The following is a 21,448-nucleotide window of genomic DNA, read 5'->3' as shown; positions in this document are numbered from 1 at the left end:
AAATAAAACAAACACAGAGAATCGTTTAGAATGCACCAAGCTTTGACATAGTCAGACCAACGAGTCAGACCAAGTGATTTTGCTCACTTACCCATTAAGAAATGCAAGGGGTTTTCTTCATATTTCTTCACAACTTTTCCCATAAAAAACTTGCTCCCAAATAAGTCAGGACTCATGAAAGTACCATATTTAGCCATGCCGATCTCATATGGACTAAATTCAACCCAATCTGAAATGCATTAAAAAAATTCAGTCCATTAATAGAAAGTATTACAGATATGTGCAACTATTAAAGATCTCTTCAGTACCATAAATATCATTTGTTTATTGAAAATATTTTTTAAAAATTAACCAAATGTGCCCTGGCCAAGTGGCTCAGTTGGAGCATCATCTCCTAGACTAAAAGTTTGCAGGTTTGATTCCTGGTCAAGGTATATCTCTAGGTTCCATCCTTGGTCAAGCAGCATACTAAAGTTAAAAAATTGATGTTTCTCTCTCTTCTTTATCTCTCTCTCCTTCTCTCCCTCCCTCCTTTGTCCTTTTCTCCTCTCTCTCAAATCAATAAACATATCCTCAGGTGAGCACTCAGAAAAATTAACCAAAGGCCTACTATGCAAATGGCATTGTCTAGATGATGGGAGAAGAGTTATAGATGAGTAAAATGAGAAGACAAAAGGACCCCTTCTAATTTGCATCAATTGAATACCCCTTTGCACTTAAAAACACAGGCGTCTTTTATAAATCTACCTTAATTCTAAAGAGTGGAAAATTGAAAACCACTGACTCAGATTTCAAATCCACAAAGGAGACAGAAGACATTAAACTCTTTCTGGTAGTGCAAGCAGACTATGAAAATGGAAGAAAGTGTTCCTAACATTTGCTTTTCTTCATCTTTCCTCGATTTTGCTTATTGACTATTATTCTAACTCACAAGATTACAACGTCAAGTTTTTATGCTTAAATATCTGAAGAAACACACAGTAACAGGGTCCATGGAGTGTACATTCTAAGAGCAGAGGTTCTGGAGCCAGAGCCCTGGGTTCCAATCCCGTTCTCCTGCTTACTCACTGCAACCTTCAGTAGGTTACTTGTGTTCTCTGTGTTTAGTTCCCTGATCTGTAAACTGTGAACAAAACCAGTAGACAGTTTGTAGAATTACTGTGAGGACCTAATGAGTTAGCAATGTGAAGAGCTCAGAAGAAGGCTTAGTACATTTTAATCACTCGACGAATGGTAGCCATATTATACTTCATGTATGTCCATGGCTATAACATGTCTAATTATTATCTGAATCTTGATGGATCCAAAAAGAGTTCCAGGTTTCTGAATCCTCCTTCCTGTGCTTGCCACTCTCTCTCAGTCGCCCCCTGCTTGGGAAATAGTACTGCTTCTCATACATTCATACCGCTGTTCCTACGTTAGAAGTACTCTTAGTTGTTCTCTTTCCCTTATAGTTCACATACCAAATACCAAATTCTGTAGGCTCTATCATCAGATATGGTTAGAAACTGACTACGTATCCACTTGTCACCAAGACCACACTGGTCCAACACATAACATTTTCTCCCTGAATCTCCACAACAGCCTCTAGAAACATTTCTTCTCTATTATTCCCTTACTATCTTTTGGATACGCTGTAGGCAGAGTGAACTTATATTTTAAAACACAAAAGTCACAGCCCACTAATACCAGCTGAAGGCTTTCCAGTGACTTCCCACTGCCCTGCAAATAAAGACATGGCCATGATGGTCTGCCTCACATTTCCTGTCTGAACGCGCGCCCTAACCAATACCCTGTCACGTTTGGTCTTGCTCAGTCCACTTTAGCTACAGGAGCCTCAGTGGTCCTTACAGACACCACGCTCACTCCCACCTCACTGTCTTCATGCTCGCTGTTCCCTTCTGCATTTATGAGGCTGCTTCTTACTAACCTTTGATTCAAGGTCTCTGTGGACCACACAGCATTAAGCCCCATGGCATCTGCCTGGTATAAACAATCACCTTCTGTCCTCCCTCATGCTTTCTTTCAGTTTTTCCATTTCTGAAATGATAACATGTCTATGTATGCCTTGCCCCCAAACTCCGAATCCAAATAACTCCAAAATCCACAAGGTTCCCTCACTCCTGGGTGGTCAAAACCTGACCTGAACTCATTTAGTAAAAAATACAGTCTTGAAATGCTATGAGGCTTCATCTTTACATATCCCTCTCAATCTAAACACTCATACATCCTATAGAAATCACCCTAGATTTCACCATCCTGGAGAAACCACCCTATTTCATTATAAGACCCCAGGGGGACTATTATGCAAAATATAGTCTAAATATTTTTAAACTTTAAAATCTAAAATATTCTAAATTCTAAAACATCTGTCCCCAAAGTATTAGAAAAGGAATTGTGGCTGTATATTTATTATTGACTCAGGGATGGATCAGAGAACCTTCTACTTTTGTGGAGGTAATGAAATCACAGTTATGATGAGAACATATTTATAATTCATTTTGAATCAAGGCCGATGGCACATATACCCTTCATCAGGTAGTGGTGTGTTTCATAACGATTTACATGGCGCTAGCGAGACATGACTGGAGATGAATCAGAGGCTCTCAGGAAAATTTCTATATCACTACAAGTGATCTATCCTGAATTTCAGAGCTCTGCCTTGGATCTGACACATAACAGTTTCCTGGTTCCTACTTCTCTAGTGATCTGTTCTTTGTTAATGCTGTGGCTTGCATCCATGATAATTACAGATGTTCTCAAGAGGTAAGATTTGCTATCTAATCCCTACTAAAGAACTTGCTGTGATGGTATTGACTATTATTCCTTTGCCGTTAGCTCATCCGTTTCAAACTTGAACCTTTCTGCTGCACGTCCATCTACCCATGTCCGACTGCCTGTTGCACTTGGATATGCAGTTATCACACCCCACTATCATTGCCTGGAAAGGAATTTATCACTTCTCCTCCCGTTTAGTGTACCTGTGTCTGTAAACCATGACATCACGGCCCAGAAAAAATTCTTGTAACAGCTCATCAAATCATCAGCACACCTCACCAGACACCTGTAGGCTTTCCAACTTTATCTTCTCCCCTCTTTCCTTATCAGTGTCTCCCTAGTTTCCAGGACCTTATTACAAAAACAGTGATGTCATTGCTTCCAGTTTCTTTCCTTGCCAATCGACCCATATGAATCATCCAAATTCTTTCTATCAAAAACACTACTTAAAGAATTGCATTGCCCGGCCCAAAAGCACTATTTTCCATTACCATCATAACTGAATGAAAACATCAGTCTGGTATTAAGATTTTTTTTTTATTACTTAGCACTAATGGTTTTCCCAAATATACCACCTACGCTTCGCCGGTTCATGCTGAGGTGAGTGGTTTTTGGCTTTTTGTTTTCCCCCCAAAGCGTACCTTTGACTTTTCTTCTGAGTATTTGCTCATACTGTTTTACTCAAAGACGGCTTTTCACCTCATTAATTTTCCAAATTTTATTTTTGTGTTGTTAGCGGAACTGTAACTTTTTTGAGGAAGGGTACTATAGTTTGACTACTTTAGTGCCTGTCCAAGAACTTAACCTGATACTGAATTCATAAGGTGTGCTCAGTAACAGAAATCGAAATCTGTGGCTATTTGTAAGTGAAAGTTTTAAATCCTGTCAGCAATGGAGTGAAGTGGAGGAGTCAAAAACATTGAATAGTTCAAACAGCCAGTGTGTATTTGTTTAAAATCTTCAAAAGAGGAAAACAGTCGAAACAATTCTAAGAGGGAAGAAAAGCCTGCTCCGTGTTGCTGAGGTTGATTGATAACACTCCTGTGAGCTAACACGGTTCTTTGACTTTCAAAAATATAATTCAGGTGGTTCAACTTTGTCTCCTGAATATCCACTTTTAATCTAAGAAAATTTCAAAGGCATACATTACAGACATGCCTCCACCCTTTTTTCCTCAATAACTGAAGTTACTTAAATCCTTGTTACTTGCATCTTTGAATGTCTTATCTGGGTACAAGATCCACAGAACTAGTGTTTGATGGCTTTGTTCAACTCTGTTGGAAGAAACAGCTTGAACCCCTTTATCACAGAAGCTTAACAATGAAGGTTAATGGTGTACCTCTTATCTCAGCAACAGCATCGCTGTTAGATGGCCCAAATCAGACATTTCTGAGTCCTAAGACTATTAACTGAGCATAAAACAGTCTTTTCTCACTCTGGATGAATCCCAAATATTCACTTGCTGAAATACAATTGATTCTTTAATTCTTTTAGTCAGACTTTCTGTTGAGAATGGCTGCTAAAAGTTCAGAATAAAAAGAGACTGTGAAATCGTAAGTATAGTAATTAAACTATAATATTTTTATGTTTTTAAATCATATGCAGTAGCATGAATATCTCATAGGATTGTCATAATGGTTCTGTAAAATAAACCCTTTTTTTAAAATGATGAGGAGAGTAAGAATCAGAGAAGGTAAATGACCCACCCAAGGTATTTCAGCTTAGAGGACAAAAGATAGTCTTCCAAACTAGTAATATCTGTTTGACCCTATCATAATGCTTCTGGGATAAAAGATGGCTTATTTGCCTATGCATGGATTGAACTAGCATGTTAGTTGTATTCATTAGCTAATTTCCAGACATTACGAGACCTCACAAGACAACAGCTATGGGAAAACAAAAAACAGAAGTAATTTAATGCCAGCACTTACTTTTTTACATGATAAATCTTAACTTTCCCTGTGCACACCATTGCAGAAAAGGTGTGGTTTCTTCCTGCTGTGGAGCACACCTTGGTTACCCGAGACTCCTGGTGCTTGCCTTACCCCAATTAATAATTAAAGTTCTTTTATATACCAATCCTATTCATCTTTCAGAGGTAGACTTTTGACTTTTGTCATATAGAATTCACAGAACACTCTCACTTGTTAAGATGTACTGAACCTTTATAAAGTACTTTAAATACCTTATCTCATTTAGCAAAACACCATGAAGAGAGTCTTATCTTTATTTAACAGAAGAGGAAACTGGCTAAAAGATATTATATAACTTAGTCAAGGGAATAGTGCATAGTAACATTCTGTTCCTTCTTGTGCCTTCAGTTCTTTAATAACTTTTGTGAAATTTCCAAACAGATTATAAGGTTTTTATAGAACAGGAGCAATGTTCTGTGGTGGGCGAGGGGCGTTCCAGCTTGCCTTGGCATACCCCATGCTACACGGCCAGTAATCAGAAAAGACAGTATTTTTATAAAAGCAACAAAGGATTGTTTGGGACCAAGCCTCAGCTCTGCTATTTACTTTCTCTATGGCAATATGCAAATCATTTAATCTTTCTGATGTTTTATTTTTTTCTTTTGTGAAGCATAGCTAAAAATCTCTGCCTCGTGGGGTTGTAGTAAAAGTTGAAAAAGATAATAAATAGAAGTGCTTTCTGAACCATAAGCATGATAAACATTTTACTCAAGAGACTTGATAAATATTTATTGAATTAATAATGGCTGGTGTACCATTTTTTATAAACTATTCGAAATTCTTGCCTGAAACTAAGTAGTTGGTTGGGACAAAGAGTGAGAATTAGTAAAACCACTAAAGGATTCTTGATACAAATTGTTAATTACATGCCATTCACAGTGATTTTTTTTAAAGCTCATTGTGTGACTGATGTCACTGAGATACTTTTCCTTAAAACACAATGAACCTTCCTGGCCACAGTCGGAAACGCTGACACTCTGCAGAGTAGGATTGGGCAGAGGCTCCCAGGACTATGCCAAAAAATTTCAGAGCACAGAACGAGAAACAAAGCTACAGAAGAAACAAGTATTCGCATCTTAGACTTAACAAAAAGAGGCGTTTTGTTCATCAGCTGCCACAAATATAGACTAGTACTATTCAGGTGCTGAATTACAAAAACTAGAAGAGTGCATTGCATAATAAACATATATCATGTTACCTAATTTAATTAAAACATCAGCAGCAAGAGACTATGCATTGCCTAAAAGTACCAGGTGTAATATCTCGCTGAAAGTCTTTGAGAAATGAGTAATTAAAATTGAGTTATTGATTCTATCATGACTTTTAATAATTTTTTAGTTCACTAATATCACCGAAGGTATATTAGTAAATAGTTTCTTGAAATATTCTCTTCAATCAGAAAATCACCTAGCTCTGTATTTTCTTATATTTTCAAATGTTTTTGTTACCCAAAATATATTAAAGTAAGTAACTGAAATGGCTTCCTCTAAAGAAAACCATCAGAAGTCACAGTTCAAAGTTAGCAGGAAATGTTATGAAAGAAGAAGTTTCATACCTGCAAACATCAGTTCTGAAACATCGGGCTTGACGTGTAGACAGGTGAAGAGAGGTAAAGGGCATTGTGCCGTATCGACTTTTTCCTTCAAACTACTCAAGGTTATGTTCATTCTCTGTCCACAGAAGAAAGGAAGAAAGGGTTTTTATCCTTATTTATTTATTAATTTAATGTTTAGATTTTACTTATTTTTAGAGAGAGAGGAAGGAAGGGAGGGAGAGAGGGAGAGGAACATCAATGGTTGGTTGCCTCTTGAGCGCCCTCTATTGGCCCGCAACCCAGGCATGTGCCCTGACTGGGAAATGAAATGGTGACCCTTTGGTTCACAGGTTGGCACTCAACCCACTAAGCCAGCTACAAAGAGATACAGGCAGAAAATGATTTAAAATAGCACTTTCATCAAGATACTAATAAATCTTATTACTTTTAGAAATAATAAAATATTCTTATTCTGTGGGTCTTGAATAAACAACAAAAGGTAAGCTCCACGAAAGTCACTACCTTCATCCTAAAAACCACCAAATTTCGGGGTCCTATGTCTACGTGCGAAGTGGAGAATGATCTGGCAGCTAAAGAGCCCCAAAGGCTTTAGCCCCAGATTTCCGGGCACGGACTCTTTGTCTCCCCACTTTGTTTTTTGATGAAATGTCACACTATAGCCGCGTGTCCCCTGACTTCGCTCCTTGTGATTCACTGTGTTTTCTGACTTTCTCCAGGAAACCTCCATTATTCCTCTACCACTGAAATATTACTCGTGTTCTCCTCCTTGTCTGAAGAGATTGCCATTGGGGGGAGTAGAACGTGAAGTGTTCAAAGGTATATTCTTCCAAAGAAAAACAATGCAGAAGACTTCCTGACATCAAGACCGATCTACAGAATACATTAGCAAGCACTAGTTGGAAATGTAGAAGAGTTATGTATGGCAGGAAATACGTGCTCTCAGTACGCAATGTTCATAGGATAAGTTGAATTAAGTGACTTTTACAAAATATATCACATTTTGTTTTATTTAAGACATGATGATAGACATGGTCTATTGCATGCAAAGGGTTGTAGAATGAGCCATAGCTTACATTGTGAATTAGTGTTTCTCCTATTAACATCCCAAAGATATCAGTAAAGGTCACAGGTTGTCCTGACCGTTTCTTCTTCCATAAAGACTCAACGTATCGTTTAACTTTCTGTGGCGTGAGAAGGAGAAGGGGGTTGTGGCTAACATGTTTCATGAGCTCTTCATTAATCTCCTCTGGCCCTTTCTCTGGAAAATCAGGGTGAGAATATAAGGTTGACATATACCTGTAAAGAAAACAGAAGATAAGTCATAAAGATGAAGGGCATGACATAATCTCCAAAGAATGCAGGCATCTATGCCATAAGAAAAATAAAGGAAGGTAGAATTGGCTAATTTAATTAGCTGGTACTTAATTAGCTGGTTGAATACCATCAACCTGGATGGTATTAATCATCAATCAATATTATATTAATCAATACCTAAATGGTATTAATCCATTTAAGGAAAGAATGCATCAATCAGAAAGGAACTAGTCTTCATTGGAAGCCGAGGAAAGAAGAGGTGTCAGAGGCAACATTGAACTTGGCATGCATGGACCAGAGGAGACGGTGCCCTACTGGGCCTAGATTCACTGACTAGTCTCCTCCAGGAACGGACATCCCCACCAGAGACCGAGGGCACAACTCCTTTGAGTCACGTAAGTAAATGGACTTATCTGAATATAATACTAGTCAAGCAATCCAACGATGTGATTTTCGATGATGAGTTTCTACAGGTAGAAAATGTGCTGTAAGATGATTGTGAATGTCTAATGTTAACAAGTGCAGTTTCTAATTGTCCACTGGCCAACTATAGGTCTCAGAATTTCTGAGTATACAAATCTGATGGTGAAATCCTGGAGAGAAGTAGGTCTTTAAGATAAATGCTTTCTTGTAAAGATCCTTGGCCATCAGCCATTTGGTCATATCCAGGGACACTAGAAATTACCCTGTGCCTTGATACTTGATATTAAGACAGTAAACATTCAGTTACTACCACCTTTACTGTGGACTAATATCCCTAGAACTGTAGCTGTCTTACTAAATATTAACTATTACTTTACCTATCTGTCTCTTTTAATAAGCTGTGGTCTCTTACAGGGAAAATTTTGGGGTTTTTGTTTGTTTGTTTGTTTGTTTCTATCTTCAATGATTGGCAAATGCCTGATATATGGCAAGCACAGTTTTTTGACTGCTAAACTGAGAGAATAAAAGAAGAAAGAAAGAAATACTCCACCACTTCATACAACCAAAGAGAAAAGAGCACATATTTTAATCTCCTGTTTCCTTGGCATTCAAATAAAAATGCCTACCATAATGGTTTATCTTCCCTTCAGGGTTGTTCTAGGCCTATGTTGGTTAATTGACCTTAAGCTATTCTCTTGGAGACTTGGCAATAGCTTTTAATTTTTCTATTTTAAAGATGAGGAAGGAGAGGATTGCTGAATTTAAATAACATGTTCACAATTCTCCAATTAATAACAGAAGAACTAGCATTTAAAATTTGTCCTCTCCCTTATAGGTGCTATTTTTAAAAACTTTTAAGTATGATTTTATTTCGTAGAGACTAAACTATTCCCACTTCCCATCAAGTTAGAATTTCTTGTTGGATTCAGAGTTCTTTGAAGACAAATGAAGAATAATTATAAGTTAACATGTAGAGAGTAATAACAGACCTAAAATGGAAGACATGCTTGAAAAAACATGTTAAATTCTTAGAAGGTATTTATCACATGAATTGGATTCATAACATTTCCCACAAATATGTGAGAAAGAAAAATCAAATGGACTTGCTCTGAACTCACACCTGTTGGTACAATCACAAAGCATCTATTTAAAAATATTAGATTGCCTGAGAGATACAGAGTCTACCCATTCCTATAGTTATCCCAAGGTCTAACACATGATTCATCCAAAATGACAAAGATCTGATTTTCTGGACTTCATCATACTTTTAAGTAAAGGCACACACTGGTGTACTGATACTGGTCTCATTTGGACATAATAAAAAGAAGAAAATTTTTAAAAATCCTTTCGAGCCTGTAAAGGTCACTTCTGGAACTATTCAGGATATACTTCAATTTCACCACAGAATGATTTTTTATGAAGGTAGGCAAAAGGGAAATGATATAATCATTCTACTATTGGAAGTTGTCATTTGTAATTATTCAGCAGGGTGATGTAATTACTCAAATCTCATTTACACTACTTAAGACTTCCTTGTATTCGTATGTTTAGCAAGTCTTTAAGTGAATTACCCTATGATTCTATCAATTCCTCTGCCCTTGGATTGCCTCCAGCAAGATCTGAAAGTTCTCTTCCTTACAATGTTAGCCATTGGATCTAGACTAAGAAAATCTTTCTTCTGGGTTGGGGGCTTACTCAAAAGCTAGGACTCAAAATGCATATGCTTTTTTTTTTGCTCCATGTAGAATGGTTGCAGTCCATTTCTGTTCTCTAAGGGCTGAAATAAACTCATTGACTGAGAGAGTCTCTCTTTCCCCCCTTTCTATGTCTTCCCCTCTCATGAAGCAATTGGTATGAGGATACAAGCCCCAGTGAGAGCCAGAAGGACTAGAGTATCTCAACTGCTGGCATTGGTCTGGGGTTCTCTGTTCATTCAGTTAAATTCGCTAATATGAGTTGGACAGATTTGTCATGATGTCATTGTGGTGACATCCAAGACTTGTGTTTTGGTTTCAGTGAGAGCTAAACATAAAGTGGGAGACAATTGTCAGTTTTCATTAGATGGCTTTCTGTGTCCCCTTGGCTGCACCACGGCAGGGTTCCACTATTGCTGGCTTCTGGGAATGCACAGTCATCTGAGGTACACAAACATCACCCCAATCTGCATCTCTATAGGGAAGCCTTAATTTTAATATCTTTAACAATAAATGATTCTCAACTCTACCAATCAAGTTTCAAAAACTAAGTGTCTTAGACATATCAGGGCCTCTATGAATTGTTAATTAATAAATGAAATTGTCCTCTACTAATCTTTCAATCTGAAAATATTTGCTTCTAACTTTTCAACATAGTTTATATGAGGGAACATCCCATACTCTCCATATGAATGCATTTTTAGGTGAAGCGCAAATTTTTAAAAGCTAAACTATGGCGGAGAAAAGAAATTCTCAGTTCAATCCCTGTCTCCAAATTACATAGCCAATGATTTAAAATATCAGTTCCTGCCCCCCTGCCCCAGGACCTGCCAAATCAGAATCTGCAGGGGTAAATCTTTAGAATTTCTGTGCGTTAAAAAGGCAACCAATATTTGGAATGACTCGAGAAGACTTTTGACATGTGGGAAGCAATTCTCCTGAAACCTTAAAGAAACCCCTAGATTAACTGTTTCCCCCAAATGCAGTTCTGCATGCAAGTCATCGTCGAGTCATGAGACATGTAATAAGTGGGGAAGATTCGTTAGAGAACAAGACAAGAATAGTCCTCCCCTCAAAGAACATATTTTCTCTAACAGACATTTTGATCTTTTAGCTTGTCACCTCTTACATGGCAACTTCTGTTAAAGTTGTTTCCTTTTCCAATATTCCAGGAAATCTTCTGAGTGTTGAGCTGGAAGTTCTCATGCTTAAATTCCATGCTGGTCAGTTTAATGAATTGGGCTCCACCGTCTAGACAGGCAGAGCTGTCCCCATCTTTCTTTAGATGATGTTACCATACACACAAGGCAGTCCACATCCAGCAGCCTCTTAGGATGCTACGTGTGAATGGCTGGACTGAGGGACAGAGGGAAGCTGAGTAAGAGAACCCAGGGTTCCTGCCATGATTCTCTTAACCCACTCACGTCAGCTCTCCAGTTGGCTAATACGTGTGTTTAGTGAATGAATAACAAGCATCATCCAAAAACAATCTCAGGAAAACTTATCCTAAAGGTAGTAGCAATTACAATAACAAGGGAAGCTTTTGTCCAACATAAAATTCTCTTTTGAGATCACAGAAAACTTTTGGGGAGGTCCAGAGCTGCTCCAGACACTGTGTATTACCTCATCGGTGCCCAGTCATGGTCACGTATCAGCACAGTATAAACTTGCACACATGGAGTGTAATTTGTTTTCCTAAGTCTTTCCGAATTCCTTCCTCTGAACTTTTTACCTCCTCACTCATACTCTTGAAGAGAATTTTACCATGAATCATCCCGACCACCTTTCCTTCCCTCTCCGGAATTGTATCTCCCCCCCCACCCCAAGGTTAAGGGCATTACTGCTTTTTATCTTCTCCTGTCCTGCCTCCACCTGAATCCTTTTCCATCCATGATCCATCTATTTCTCTAGCTCCCCCCCCATCCCTCTCTATTCTTCCCTTCACCTCAGACTTTTACAAAAGTGCTCGAATCTCTTATATTCTGAAAACAAAACAAAAACCCTTGCCTGGTCCCATATTGCCCTTGAAAGAATACACTCATGTTCCTACCTTTCTTCCTTTCACCTTCTACTTGCTTCTCATTTGAAATTTCATGATCGAATGTGGCCTTTATTTACTACATCTAGTGGTTCTTGCTAAAACCACTAATGATCTCCAAACCAATGCTGAGCTAAACTTCTCACGGATCTCTCCTCTATTAAACTACCCACTACGCATGAAGCACTCTTCACCCTTGATCTCTGGAATTCATCTTTAGTTTGATTCTCTTATCTGACAGCTACTTTACATTGTCCATTAAGGTTATCTTTTTTTTTTGGTCCATTAACTTTTGGAATGTTCTAGAGTTTCGTGAAGTCAATGATTGGTGGCAATAACTGAAGTGGTAGAAGGTGCTGGAAAGGACCAAGGGAGGACATGTGGCTATCATGGAACAGAAGGCAGGCCCCAGAAGAAAGCTCCCATTAAGGAGAAAAGTATCGGAAGCAGTACAGACGATGCAGAGGAGCCAGCACAATAAACACCAGCGGGCACGTTAGGGGGCAGGTGACGGAGGGGCAAGTCCATGTGTGAACGGTCTTGACCCCCAACCTCACTCTTCCTGACTGCCCCCAAACCCAGGGGAATACACTTCAAAAACACCATTAGAGTTGGAAATTGCGTGGTCTCTGTGTGAAAATTGACTTGTAAAGATTTTAGGAGTGAATGGTTTTTAAGGAAATGGAATCAATAAAAGTAATCTTAGAGAAAATTAGACATTGAAGGCTAGAGCAGAAGTTTTTATAGACATGTACATGGGGCATGTAATATTTAAATGCTCGGCCTGTAACATTTAAAGTTCTCTTAATGACCTTTCGCAGGACTTGTTTTCAGAACCCTGATAGGAGAACGTAAGATGCCGCCCCAAAGCTACAACTGAAGCAATGCCTGAAACTCTAATTGAGCCCAAACATACACTATTACACCCCCAAATCAGCACCCAAGGCCCTGTCTTTCTTTACTACATGAATTTTAGAAAGTAAGCATCTTGCAATGTTTTAGCCAGTGAGAGACCACAAGGACCTAAATCCCTGCAGCATGAACACAGAGGATGTAAACTACCCGAAGAATAAAAATAAAACGCTTGAGTAGGCGAATTAATCTCCGGGTCCAAGTGTTTTCATCTCATGACTCATCAAACAGGCAGGTGCCTGCTTTCCCTTCAAAGAAAAGTAGGTGGGCCACCCCCTTCCTCCCAGTTAGATAAATTATTTGGAGGGTACATACCAAGAAGTTGGCAACGGGGTTCTAGGTTTTTGTTTCTACCTAAAGAATCTGGTTCAAAATGTTTAAGACACTATAGATTCATTAAATATGAACCTCTGTGTAGAATAAATAACATCCAAGAGAAGGTTCTGGTTTAGCTGAAAGAATCCTAGAATAGGGAATCAAGAGCCAGAATTTATATTCTGGTACTGCTAGTAATCTTGGATAAATCCTTTCGCTTCTAAGTCAAATTTTCTTGAAAAGCGAAAAGAACCTAATCTCCGTGTCACAAGCTGAGAAGGCACTGAGATTCTAACATGTTAGACATAAGTAATATGATATTATGATAGATGAGCTTGCCTATGGCTGAGTGACTAAAAGGCCTTACCAGTCAAAGTTAGACATTTGTCATAAGGTGACACCTTGGTTTGACACGTCTAGGCAAGGACTAGTAGTTGATGTTCAATGTGCTTAATCATGGTAGGCAAACCAAAATGTGTGCAGTCACTCCTTAGAAAATGTTTGTGTTTGGAAGAGGCAAATCTACAGTGTACAAATATCATATATAAATATGCTTTTACTCTCCAGCCAAGTTTAGCTGGGCTTAAATACACTTAAAGGATTCATTTTATAATTCAATACAAAGCAGTGAAATTTGTTGTATTTCCGCACTCAGAAGTTGGTCTCCTTCTGTATATTAAGGTATCTTGCATTTCAGTTTATTTGCCCTAAAGAAGAATATGAATATCAAATGAATCATGTAGACTTAAACATAATCACAGAAAGAGTACAATTCAGCAAATTATAGGAGGATTAAATTAATTATGGGTGGAGTGGGTTATTCCACTTCTGTGCTATTTATACAGAATCATTTCAATTAATATATCCTTAATTTTATGCTTCACTACATTTTAAGTTGCAAGCAGGCTTAAAGGGAATGGATGTGTGACAAGGGTCATCCTTAGGTATGAATTTGCCTTAAAAAAACATGTTTCTAAAGCCAATGATTGCATCAAGCCAGACCATTTCAATAATTTGCAGTTAGTGTTCACTTTTCTAAATCCTCTTTTTTTCCTCCTAATGTTTCAGGTAGATTAAGGCTAAACATTGAGGATGATGAAACTAAGAATTAAAATGTATACCAACCACGTGGAGCCAGAAAGGCCAGCAACGTAGGTAGTACAATCTAAAATTCCTGACTCATACAGAGCCTTCATGACGCCGGAGAATCCCACCATGGCTCGGAAACCCCCACCTGAGCCCAAGACGGCCACCACAGGCACCTGGAAAGGCAAGACACAAAGATCATGTGCAAAAGACAACCACGAAATGCATTTTCCTTTTAGTTTCCATGTTTACGTTCTATGTTCCACACTTGGTAATAAAGAATTAAGTTCACTTATACCTTCACAATGTCTACTTTTTTATAAGAAAATAATGTTTCCTATACTAAAATCAAGAATTAATGTCTCTTAGAAAGCAGGTATTATTAAAGTGACCAACCAGCTCTATTTGATAATAATAACAACAACAAAAATTCTCTATATGTGCCCTACCCTTGGAAGTTTTGGGCTTGCTTTTGGGTGCACATTTTTAATTTAATCCTCTCAAAACTCCTGTAAGGTGAGCAAACAAACAGTTGTTCATTTTGAAGATGGAAATTGTGAAAGGATACTGTCACTTCGATGAGACCTACTGGCGGGTGGTCTGTAGTTGAGGGAACATCTTTCCTTCTTGGCCCAGAATTCTTACACTCCTTCATGCTCGGCTTATTTCAAAATATACGTTATTATGTAAGCCAGAAAACAGAATTTTATCAACTTAACCATGCCTACAAAGTTTATTACTCTATTCTTGAATTCATCCAATAAATCTGAATAAGTGGTCTCTATGTTTCATGGGTGGATCTGGGAAATATACTTTATTTTAGTGAGGTAGATACACAAAATTATGACAACAATAAAAAACAGGGATAAATGACATTCATTAAGCTCTTAATATCTAATAGAAACTATTCTTTTTTATTTATTTTTATTTTTTAATTAATTAATTAATTTTTTATTGATTACGCCATTACAGTTGTTCTATTTCCCCCTTCATTCCCCTCCACCCTACCCCCCCCGTTCCCTCCATTACCCCCCTTTAGTTTATGACCATGTGTCTCAAGTTCTTTAGATTCTATATTTCCCATACTATTCTTGCCCCTCCCATCTATTTTCTATCTACGGTCTATGCTACTTATTTTCTGTACCTTCGCCCCCCTTCTCCTCCTCCCACTCCCCTGTTGCTAACCCTCCTTGAGATCTTCATTTCTATGTTTCCACTCCTGATCTAGCTGTCCTTTTAGTTTGCTTTTGCTTTTGGTATGGACCCAAGGCACATCATCATTACATTAGCCAAGATTAAAATGAAGGAGAGAATCCTAGAAGCAGCAAGAGCTAAGGGGACAGTCACCTACAAAGGAGTCCCCATCAGACTGTCAGCAGATTTCTCAAAAGAGACCTTACAGGCAAGCAGGGGCTGGAAAGAGGTATTCCAAGTCATGAAATCCAAAGACCTACAACCAAGATTGCTCTATCCAGCAAAGCTTTCATTTAGAATGGAAGGACAGATAAAGTGCTTCTCAGATAAGATCAAATTCAAGGAGTTCATCAGCACCAAGCCCTTATTATATGAAATGCTAAAGGGACTTATCTAAGAAAAAGAAGTTAAAAAAACATGAACAGTGAAAGGACAGCAAACTCACAGTTATTAACAACCACACCTAATAGAAACTATTCTTAGCGCTTTACAGAAATTGTCTTTGATCTTTATGAAATTCCTATGAAGTTTCTCTTTTACAGATGAGAAAACCAAAGCACCCGAAACTGAGACCTTAAAATCCTGTTCGGGGTCATGCAACCAAAGTCAGGAGTCGAACCCCGGGCTCCTGTATTCAGGCTCAGGTGGAGAAAGTGTCACAGACAAAGGAGAAACCTGAACTTAACTTTTAATGCACACCTATTTAACAGGGAGGGCAGGGGAGGAGGCTGTTCTGGCAAATAAGAGTAACATGAGACAATGAAGGGTTTTTACAATAAAATGGAGAAACACTGGCTGTGTGTAGCATGCCTATAACACAAGAGTGTTTGTTTGAAGAGAGAAAGATGGTCCTTTTCTTTGGGGCCTCAGCCTGTGGTTGCTTTAGAGGACTAGTTGTTTTTCTCTACCCTAAGGCACCAGTTCTCAATGTATGTGTGTTGTAGCTTTTCAGGGGGTCCACACAAACTATCTTCAGAATAACACTATAATATCATTTGCCTTTTCTTATTCTCATTCTTTCATGAGTGTGCAATGGAGTTTTTCCAGAAACTACATGAGGTGTGTGATACAGCAACAGACTGAATTCAAAAGCAAATATGAGAATCCAGGAGTCTCCTGTTTAGACAAACAATGGAGATACTTGAAAAAATGTAAAACTGCTCTTCACACTTTATTTTTGCTCCGGAAACTACTATTAATTTCATAAAATGTGTTATTTATAGTAAGATGAAATTGACTGATTTAAAATAAATGAATACATATTTTAATCAATTTCCTGTTTTACTTTTTAATACAGTAAATATTCATAGATATGACCCATATAAACACGATCTCTTAGAAGTGTTTGTTATATTTTTTATGCTTTTATTTATCTTTAAAGAAAGGGGAAGGGAAAGAGAAAGAGAGGAAGAGAAACATCAACGTGTGGTTGCCTCACACATGCCCCCAACTGGAGACCTGGCCTGCAACCCAAGCATGTGCCTTGATTGGGGGTCGAGCCAGTGACCTTTTGGTTCACAGGCCCACACTCAATCCACTGAGCTACACCAGCCAGGGCAGAAGTGTTTGATATTTTTTAAGAGTGTGAAGGATGTCTGAGACCAAAAAGTTGAATAACCTCTGTGGTAGGACATCAGGGACGTGGCAAGTGCAATCCAACAGCAGGATTGCTCAACGTCTTGAGCCTGCTGAGGACAAGGCGGTGGGGGAGGGGGGCAGGAAGGGAATGAGAACAATGGAGCAGATGGATGGAAATCTTTGCTGGACAGTCAGAGGCGGATGCAGAGGTACAGTCACGTTGCTGCAGAGAAGGGGTGCATTTTGCTTGACATTGTTTTCCAATAATAATTATTATTATTGAGACAAAAATTATAGATGAAAGACAGCAATTCATGGAGCAAACGACAGCAGATTCCAAAGCAGCCCAAAGCTTTGTAAGAGAGGCACGTGGTTGGAAGGCAGAACCTGAACCAGGACAGGATACTGTGGCCAGTGTATCAAATTCAAGTTCAATCGACATGGTCAGATTGCTATCAGATTTGTTTTCTATTTTAGTGACAAAAATCTGATTTTAAGAATAAACATATGGATCACAGGGCCCGAGTGGGTAGATGAGCTCGGGTACTTCTGACGGTTCCATCTTCTAAGAATCCCATTTTTAAGTTTTCTTCTGAGATGTGAATGGGATGCAATGATCCCGCCTCCCTTCTACCAGGAAAGCTGAGCTTACAAACAGGGACACAGAATCAAGGTACATTTATATGGAGAACCTTTAACATTTGGTGACCAGGTCTGATGATAGGAGTGAAAGAGGAAAGAGTGAGGTCAGATGGTTAGGGTTTCTACTCATAACAAATAATACTGTCATTACCCAGGAGAAGGTACCGGAGTACAAAACTAGGCTAAAGGAGAAATGTCATTCTTGACCTTAGAATGCAGAATACACAACACAAATGTATTGTGTTCCAAGCACTTGGACCCAAACCCTGGGGTGTTCGCTTACCAATGTGATAAATACAAATAGTCATGGAATCATTAGTTTAGAACTAGAAGGACCATAAAGACTGTAGAATTCATATATGGTAAAGGAATCTGTGGACATAGAACAGTGACAGAGAAGAGTACCTACAACCAACGCCCTAACCCAGGGCTCTTCCCTAGAACAGAGTGCCCTCAAATGGAAAGACCCTGGCCATCAAATGAGATGTGAATTGGAGACCTCATTCATGAAAACACATTCCACTAGTTCAGTTCAAGGGGTCACTTAAATGGCTTTGAACCTGTGTGTATTTAGGCAAACAGAATGTTCTCAGAACGCGGATTTTAAAATTGTAAGTAAAGTAAAATATATTGAAGTTCCTAAAACCTTGTCTGGAATGTTAATTGCAAGAGTTAGTATAAGGAAGCCAAATAAAAGGTTAGAACAAGCAGGAGGAATTTGCCTGGAAAGAAGACTTAAGTTTATAAACAATATCACAATAATAGTAGCAATAATAATAAGCAAACATTTATCTTTGCTAGGTGCCAAGTATTGCACTTAAAGGCAGTCCAACGCAGGCCTAAGCAGGAGAGGGTATGTGATTTTAGGACCAAACACCAGTCTTATTGCAGCAGGAGCATACTAGAGAGATGGGAAAAATAAGATTTTGAAGGGCCTTAAGGGGGGAAAAGTCAAGGTTGATATTGTAGGAAGAAGAGGATTGTTTATATTAAAAATAATTTAGGGGCATTGGAGCCCATTGATTTGGTTACTTATAACATTGCATTATTGAAAAGAACATGAAGCCCAATAAAAATCAGGTCATTTGGGGAGAAAAAAATTTAGTAACAGATTATACTGTTCGTTTCAACACACAACACACAGCATGTGCTGTCTATGGTTCAGGGGGAGGTTTAATCATAGAAGTTGGAAGATTGAACATAAGGCCTCCTCTAATCCTGAGAAAACAGCTCCCAGATGTTCTTTGCATGACGGGAGCCCAACACAGACTTCTGGGCACTTATTTCATGGTGTTAGAAATTTTCTGGAAACAGACAGTGAGTAAACAGGAATTCATGTGTTATCTAACCCATTGTTTGCCCTAATGCTTTGCAGCAATTCTTGGAGAGGGCTTTCAGGTAAGATTTTTAAGCCAAATATTTCGGGTTGCTGTCAGATCAAAGAAAATGTCAGATATTTGTACATAAAAACTGAACAATCAAATCATTGAATAATTTCTAAGAATATAATTACCACCTTTATTTATTGCACATGAGTTAGTCTGTTTCTATGCATTGTATCATTTAATTTTCACCACAGTATGAAATAAATATGACCTCCTTTAAAAGAAAAGGTCATTAAAACACAAAGGAGATCATTTCTCTATTGTGGCAAAGCCAGAAAGAGGTCTCCTGTAGATTCAAAGCTGGGTCTGCCGGACTCCAAAGCTTTCAAATCTCTCCTCTCCCTTCTGTCTCCAACGGCTTTCTCCACAACGAACTGTAACCGGAGGCACAGAAAATTTTCCATGCACTCAGCTGATTTATGTATGTGTCAAAACAATAGGTACATTTAACAATGAATTTGAAGCTTGTGGCTGCTAATAACATTCTAAATTCGATAACTCATACAGAAAACGAGGTATAGAACTGAACAAATATAGTTTTTATTAACTATAAAAAAGAAAGAGAACTTAGACTTCTCTAGAAAATACTGTAGCATAGGCTCTGCTTAATATTTTTTTAGAGAAAGACAGAGACATCAATGTGAGAGAGAAACATTGGTTGGTTGCCTCTTGTACATGCCTGGACCAGGGACCAAACCTGCACCCCAGGCGCATGCCCTGACCAGGAATCAAACTAGCAAACTTTTTCTTTGTGGGATGATGCCCAACCAACTGAGCCACACAGGTCAGGGCTAAAATCAGCTCTTTTACTCAGTTTATTTCATTTAACCCTCACAGCCCTCAAAAGGAGATCACATTATTTCTGGTTTTGAGAGGAAGAGGTATTCAATGCACATACAATACTTTGCCCATATGGATAGCTGAAATAAGTAGCAGAACCAGAATGCAAAGTGATATGGTAATTTATACTCTTTCCTTTTCTCATTGTTCAGAAACTGAGTAATCTTTACTGGGAAAAACCATTTGATATTTAGCTAAATTATGTTTCAGATCCATGTGTCACTTCAGATGATATCAGTACAACTTTATGCAATAAATAACACCTAATTTTGAATGTTTTAATAGTCTTGTTCATTCAGATATAACTTGCAAAAAACAACTGGAAAGTTATAAGGTGCAGCTGTTAGTCCTGGCTCTAAACCTAGAAGAACTCAACAAATAAATGTTGTTGAGAGTTTTTAGGTTATATTTAGAACCAACAGCAGCACTATTTACGTGTAAATGATATCAATGAATATTTCTCACATTTCTCCCACATGATTACAAGAAATGAATTTTCATTTACCAAAAACCTTCTGGTTTGGATTAAATTATTTTGATGCATGAGCTGATGGATATTATTAATTTCCTCCCTTGCAAAAGAATTCTAAAGGGCTCAAAGATTTTTTTTTAATTTCTATAAAATTTTAAGGTCTGACAATTACATAAAGACTTTTTTCCTCATTGGCTCCTGTATTAGGGTTCATACGGTTATAAAGAATGACAAGTTCAAAGCTGCACTATGGGCCAGTGGGTTCCAGACCCAGGAGCCTACAACAGGCCATTGTACTGTTCCATCAAGCCGGTTTCCTCAGGATGGTGAAAAAAAAAACACGAGCAGACAGGTGAATTCCATCACAAGGACCCACGGCCATACTTCATTGGCTTTGAGGTTAGTTCCTTGATCAGAAGCGATGCTGGCTGGAATATCATGGCAACGTACAGGCATTTTGTAAGTCCAAGGATGGTAGTTTTGGCAAAAGCTTTGAGTGTGGGGAAGGCAGATCTATATCCAGAATAAGTATCCACTCAGATAAAAAACAGAACACTGCCCCTTCCATGATACAATGGGCCCAATGTAATCAATGTCACCAGGGAGCTGGCTGACCACCCTGGGGAATGGTGCCATATGGGCTGTTCAGTGCTGATCTCTGCTTCACACAGATGGAGCTTCCCACAGCAGCTGTAGCAGATCAGCCATGGTGAACGGAAGTCCATGTTGCTGAGTCCGGACATCACCTCCATCCTTGCCACCATGGCCACTATTTCCATGGTCCTTTTCGTCAAGGACAGGGGTCATACTATCCACTTGATGGTTCAAATCCTTCTCTGCTGAGGCCACCTTTTGGTAGGCATTGACATAGGACACAAATATCTTCACATTTCTCATCCATTCAGAGACGCTTCTTTGTCACGAATTTTCTAATCGTGTATCTTCAAAGTCCCTAAACATAACAGTCAAGCCATGGGCCACAGACCAGGAATCTGTATGTAATTGTATCTTATGTCTCCTTTCAAGCAAAATGCAAAACCAGGTGTACTTCTTGAACTTCTGCACCACCCTGCCACCCCAGTAATAATATTTCCCTTCCCCAATGTCCTTCAAGGATGTCCCAGGAAGGAAGAGCCCTGCAGCCGTCCACTTTCACACAGAGCCTGAATATTGTGCAGAACCAGCTGTAAACAAGGCTCCAGGTTTCACTCCTCTGTCACCTGATCACAGGGGTCTCTCCCATGAGGCT

The 21,448-nt window shown here is 38.7% G+C and overlaps 1 protein-coding gene across 1 annotated transcript in view; it reads right to left on the bottom strand.

The window, feature by feature from the left end:
* The window catches only part of PLA2G4A (phospholipase A2 group IVA), a 147,451-nt gene that overhangs the window by 33,930 nt on the left and 92,073 nt on the right, over positions 1-21,448 (bottom strand). The window contains exons 8-11 of the mRNA XM_037159532.2: positions 14,128-14,264; positions 7,380-7,602; positions 6,307-6,421; positions 92-229 (exon numbers count right to left, since the gene is read on the bottom strand). Coding sequence (XP_037015427.1) covers positions 92-229; positions 6,307-6,421; positions 7,380-7,602; positions 14,128-14,264 — 613 coding nt within the window. The remainder of the gene's footprint in view (positions 1-91; positions 230-6,306; positions 6,422-7,379; positions 7,603-14,127; positions 14,265-21,448) is intronic.

This window comes from Artibeus jamaicensis, unplaced genomic scaffold, assembly GCF_021234435.1.
Source record: "Artibeus jamaicensis isolate MK-2021 breed Jamaican fruit bat unplaced genomic scaffold, CSHL_Jam_final contig_2170, whole genome shotgun sequence".
Classification (NCBI taxonomy): domain Eukaryota; kingdom Metazoa; phylum Chordata; class Mammalia; order Chiroptera; family Phyllostomidae; genus Artibeus; species Artibeus jamaicensis.
This window is presented reverse-complemented; position numbering and strand designations above follow the sequence as displayed.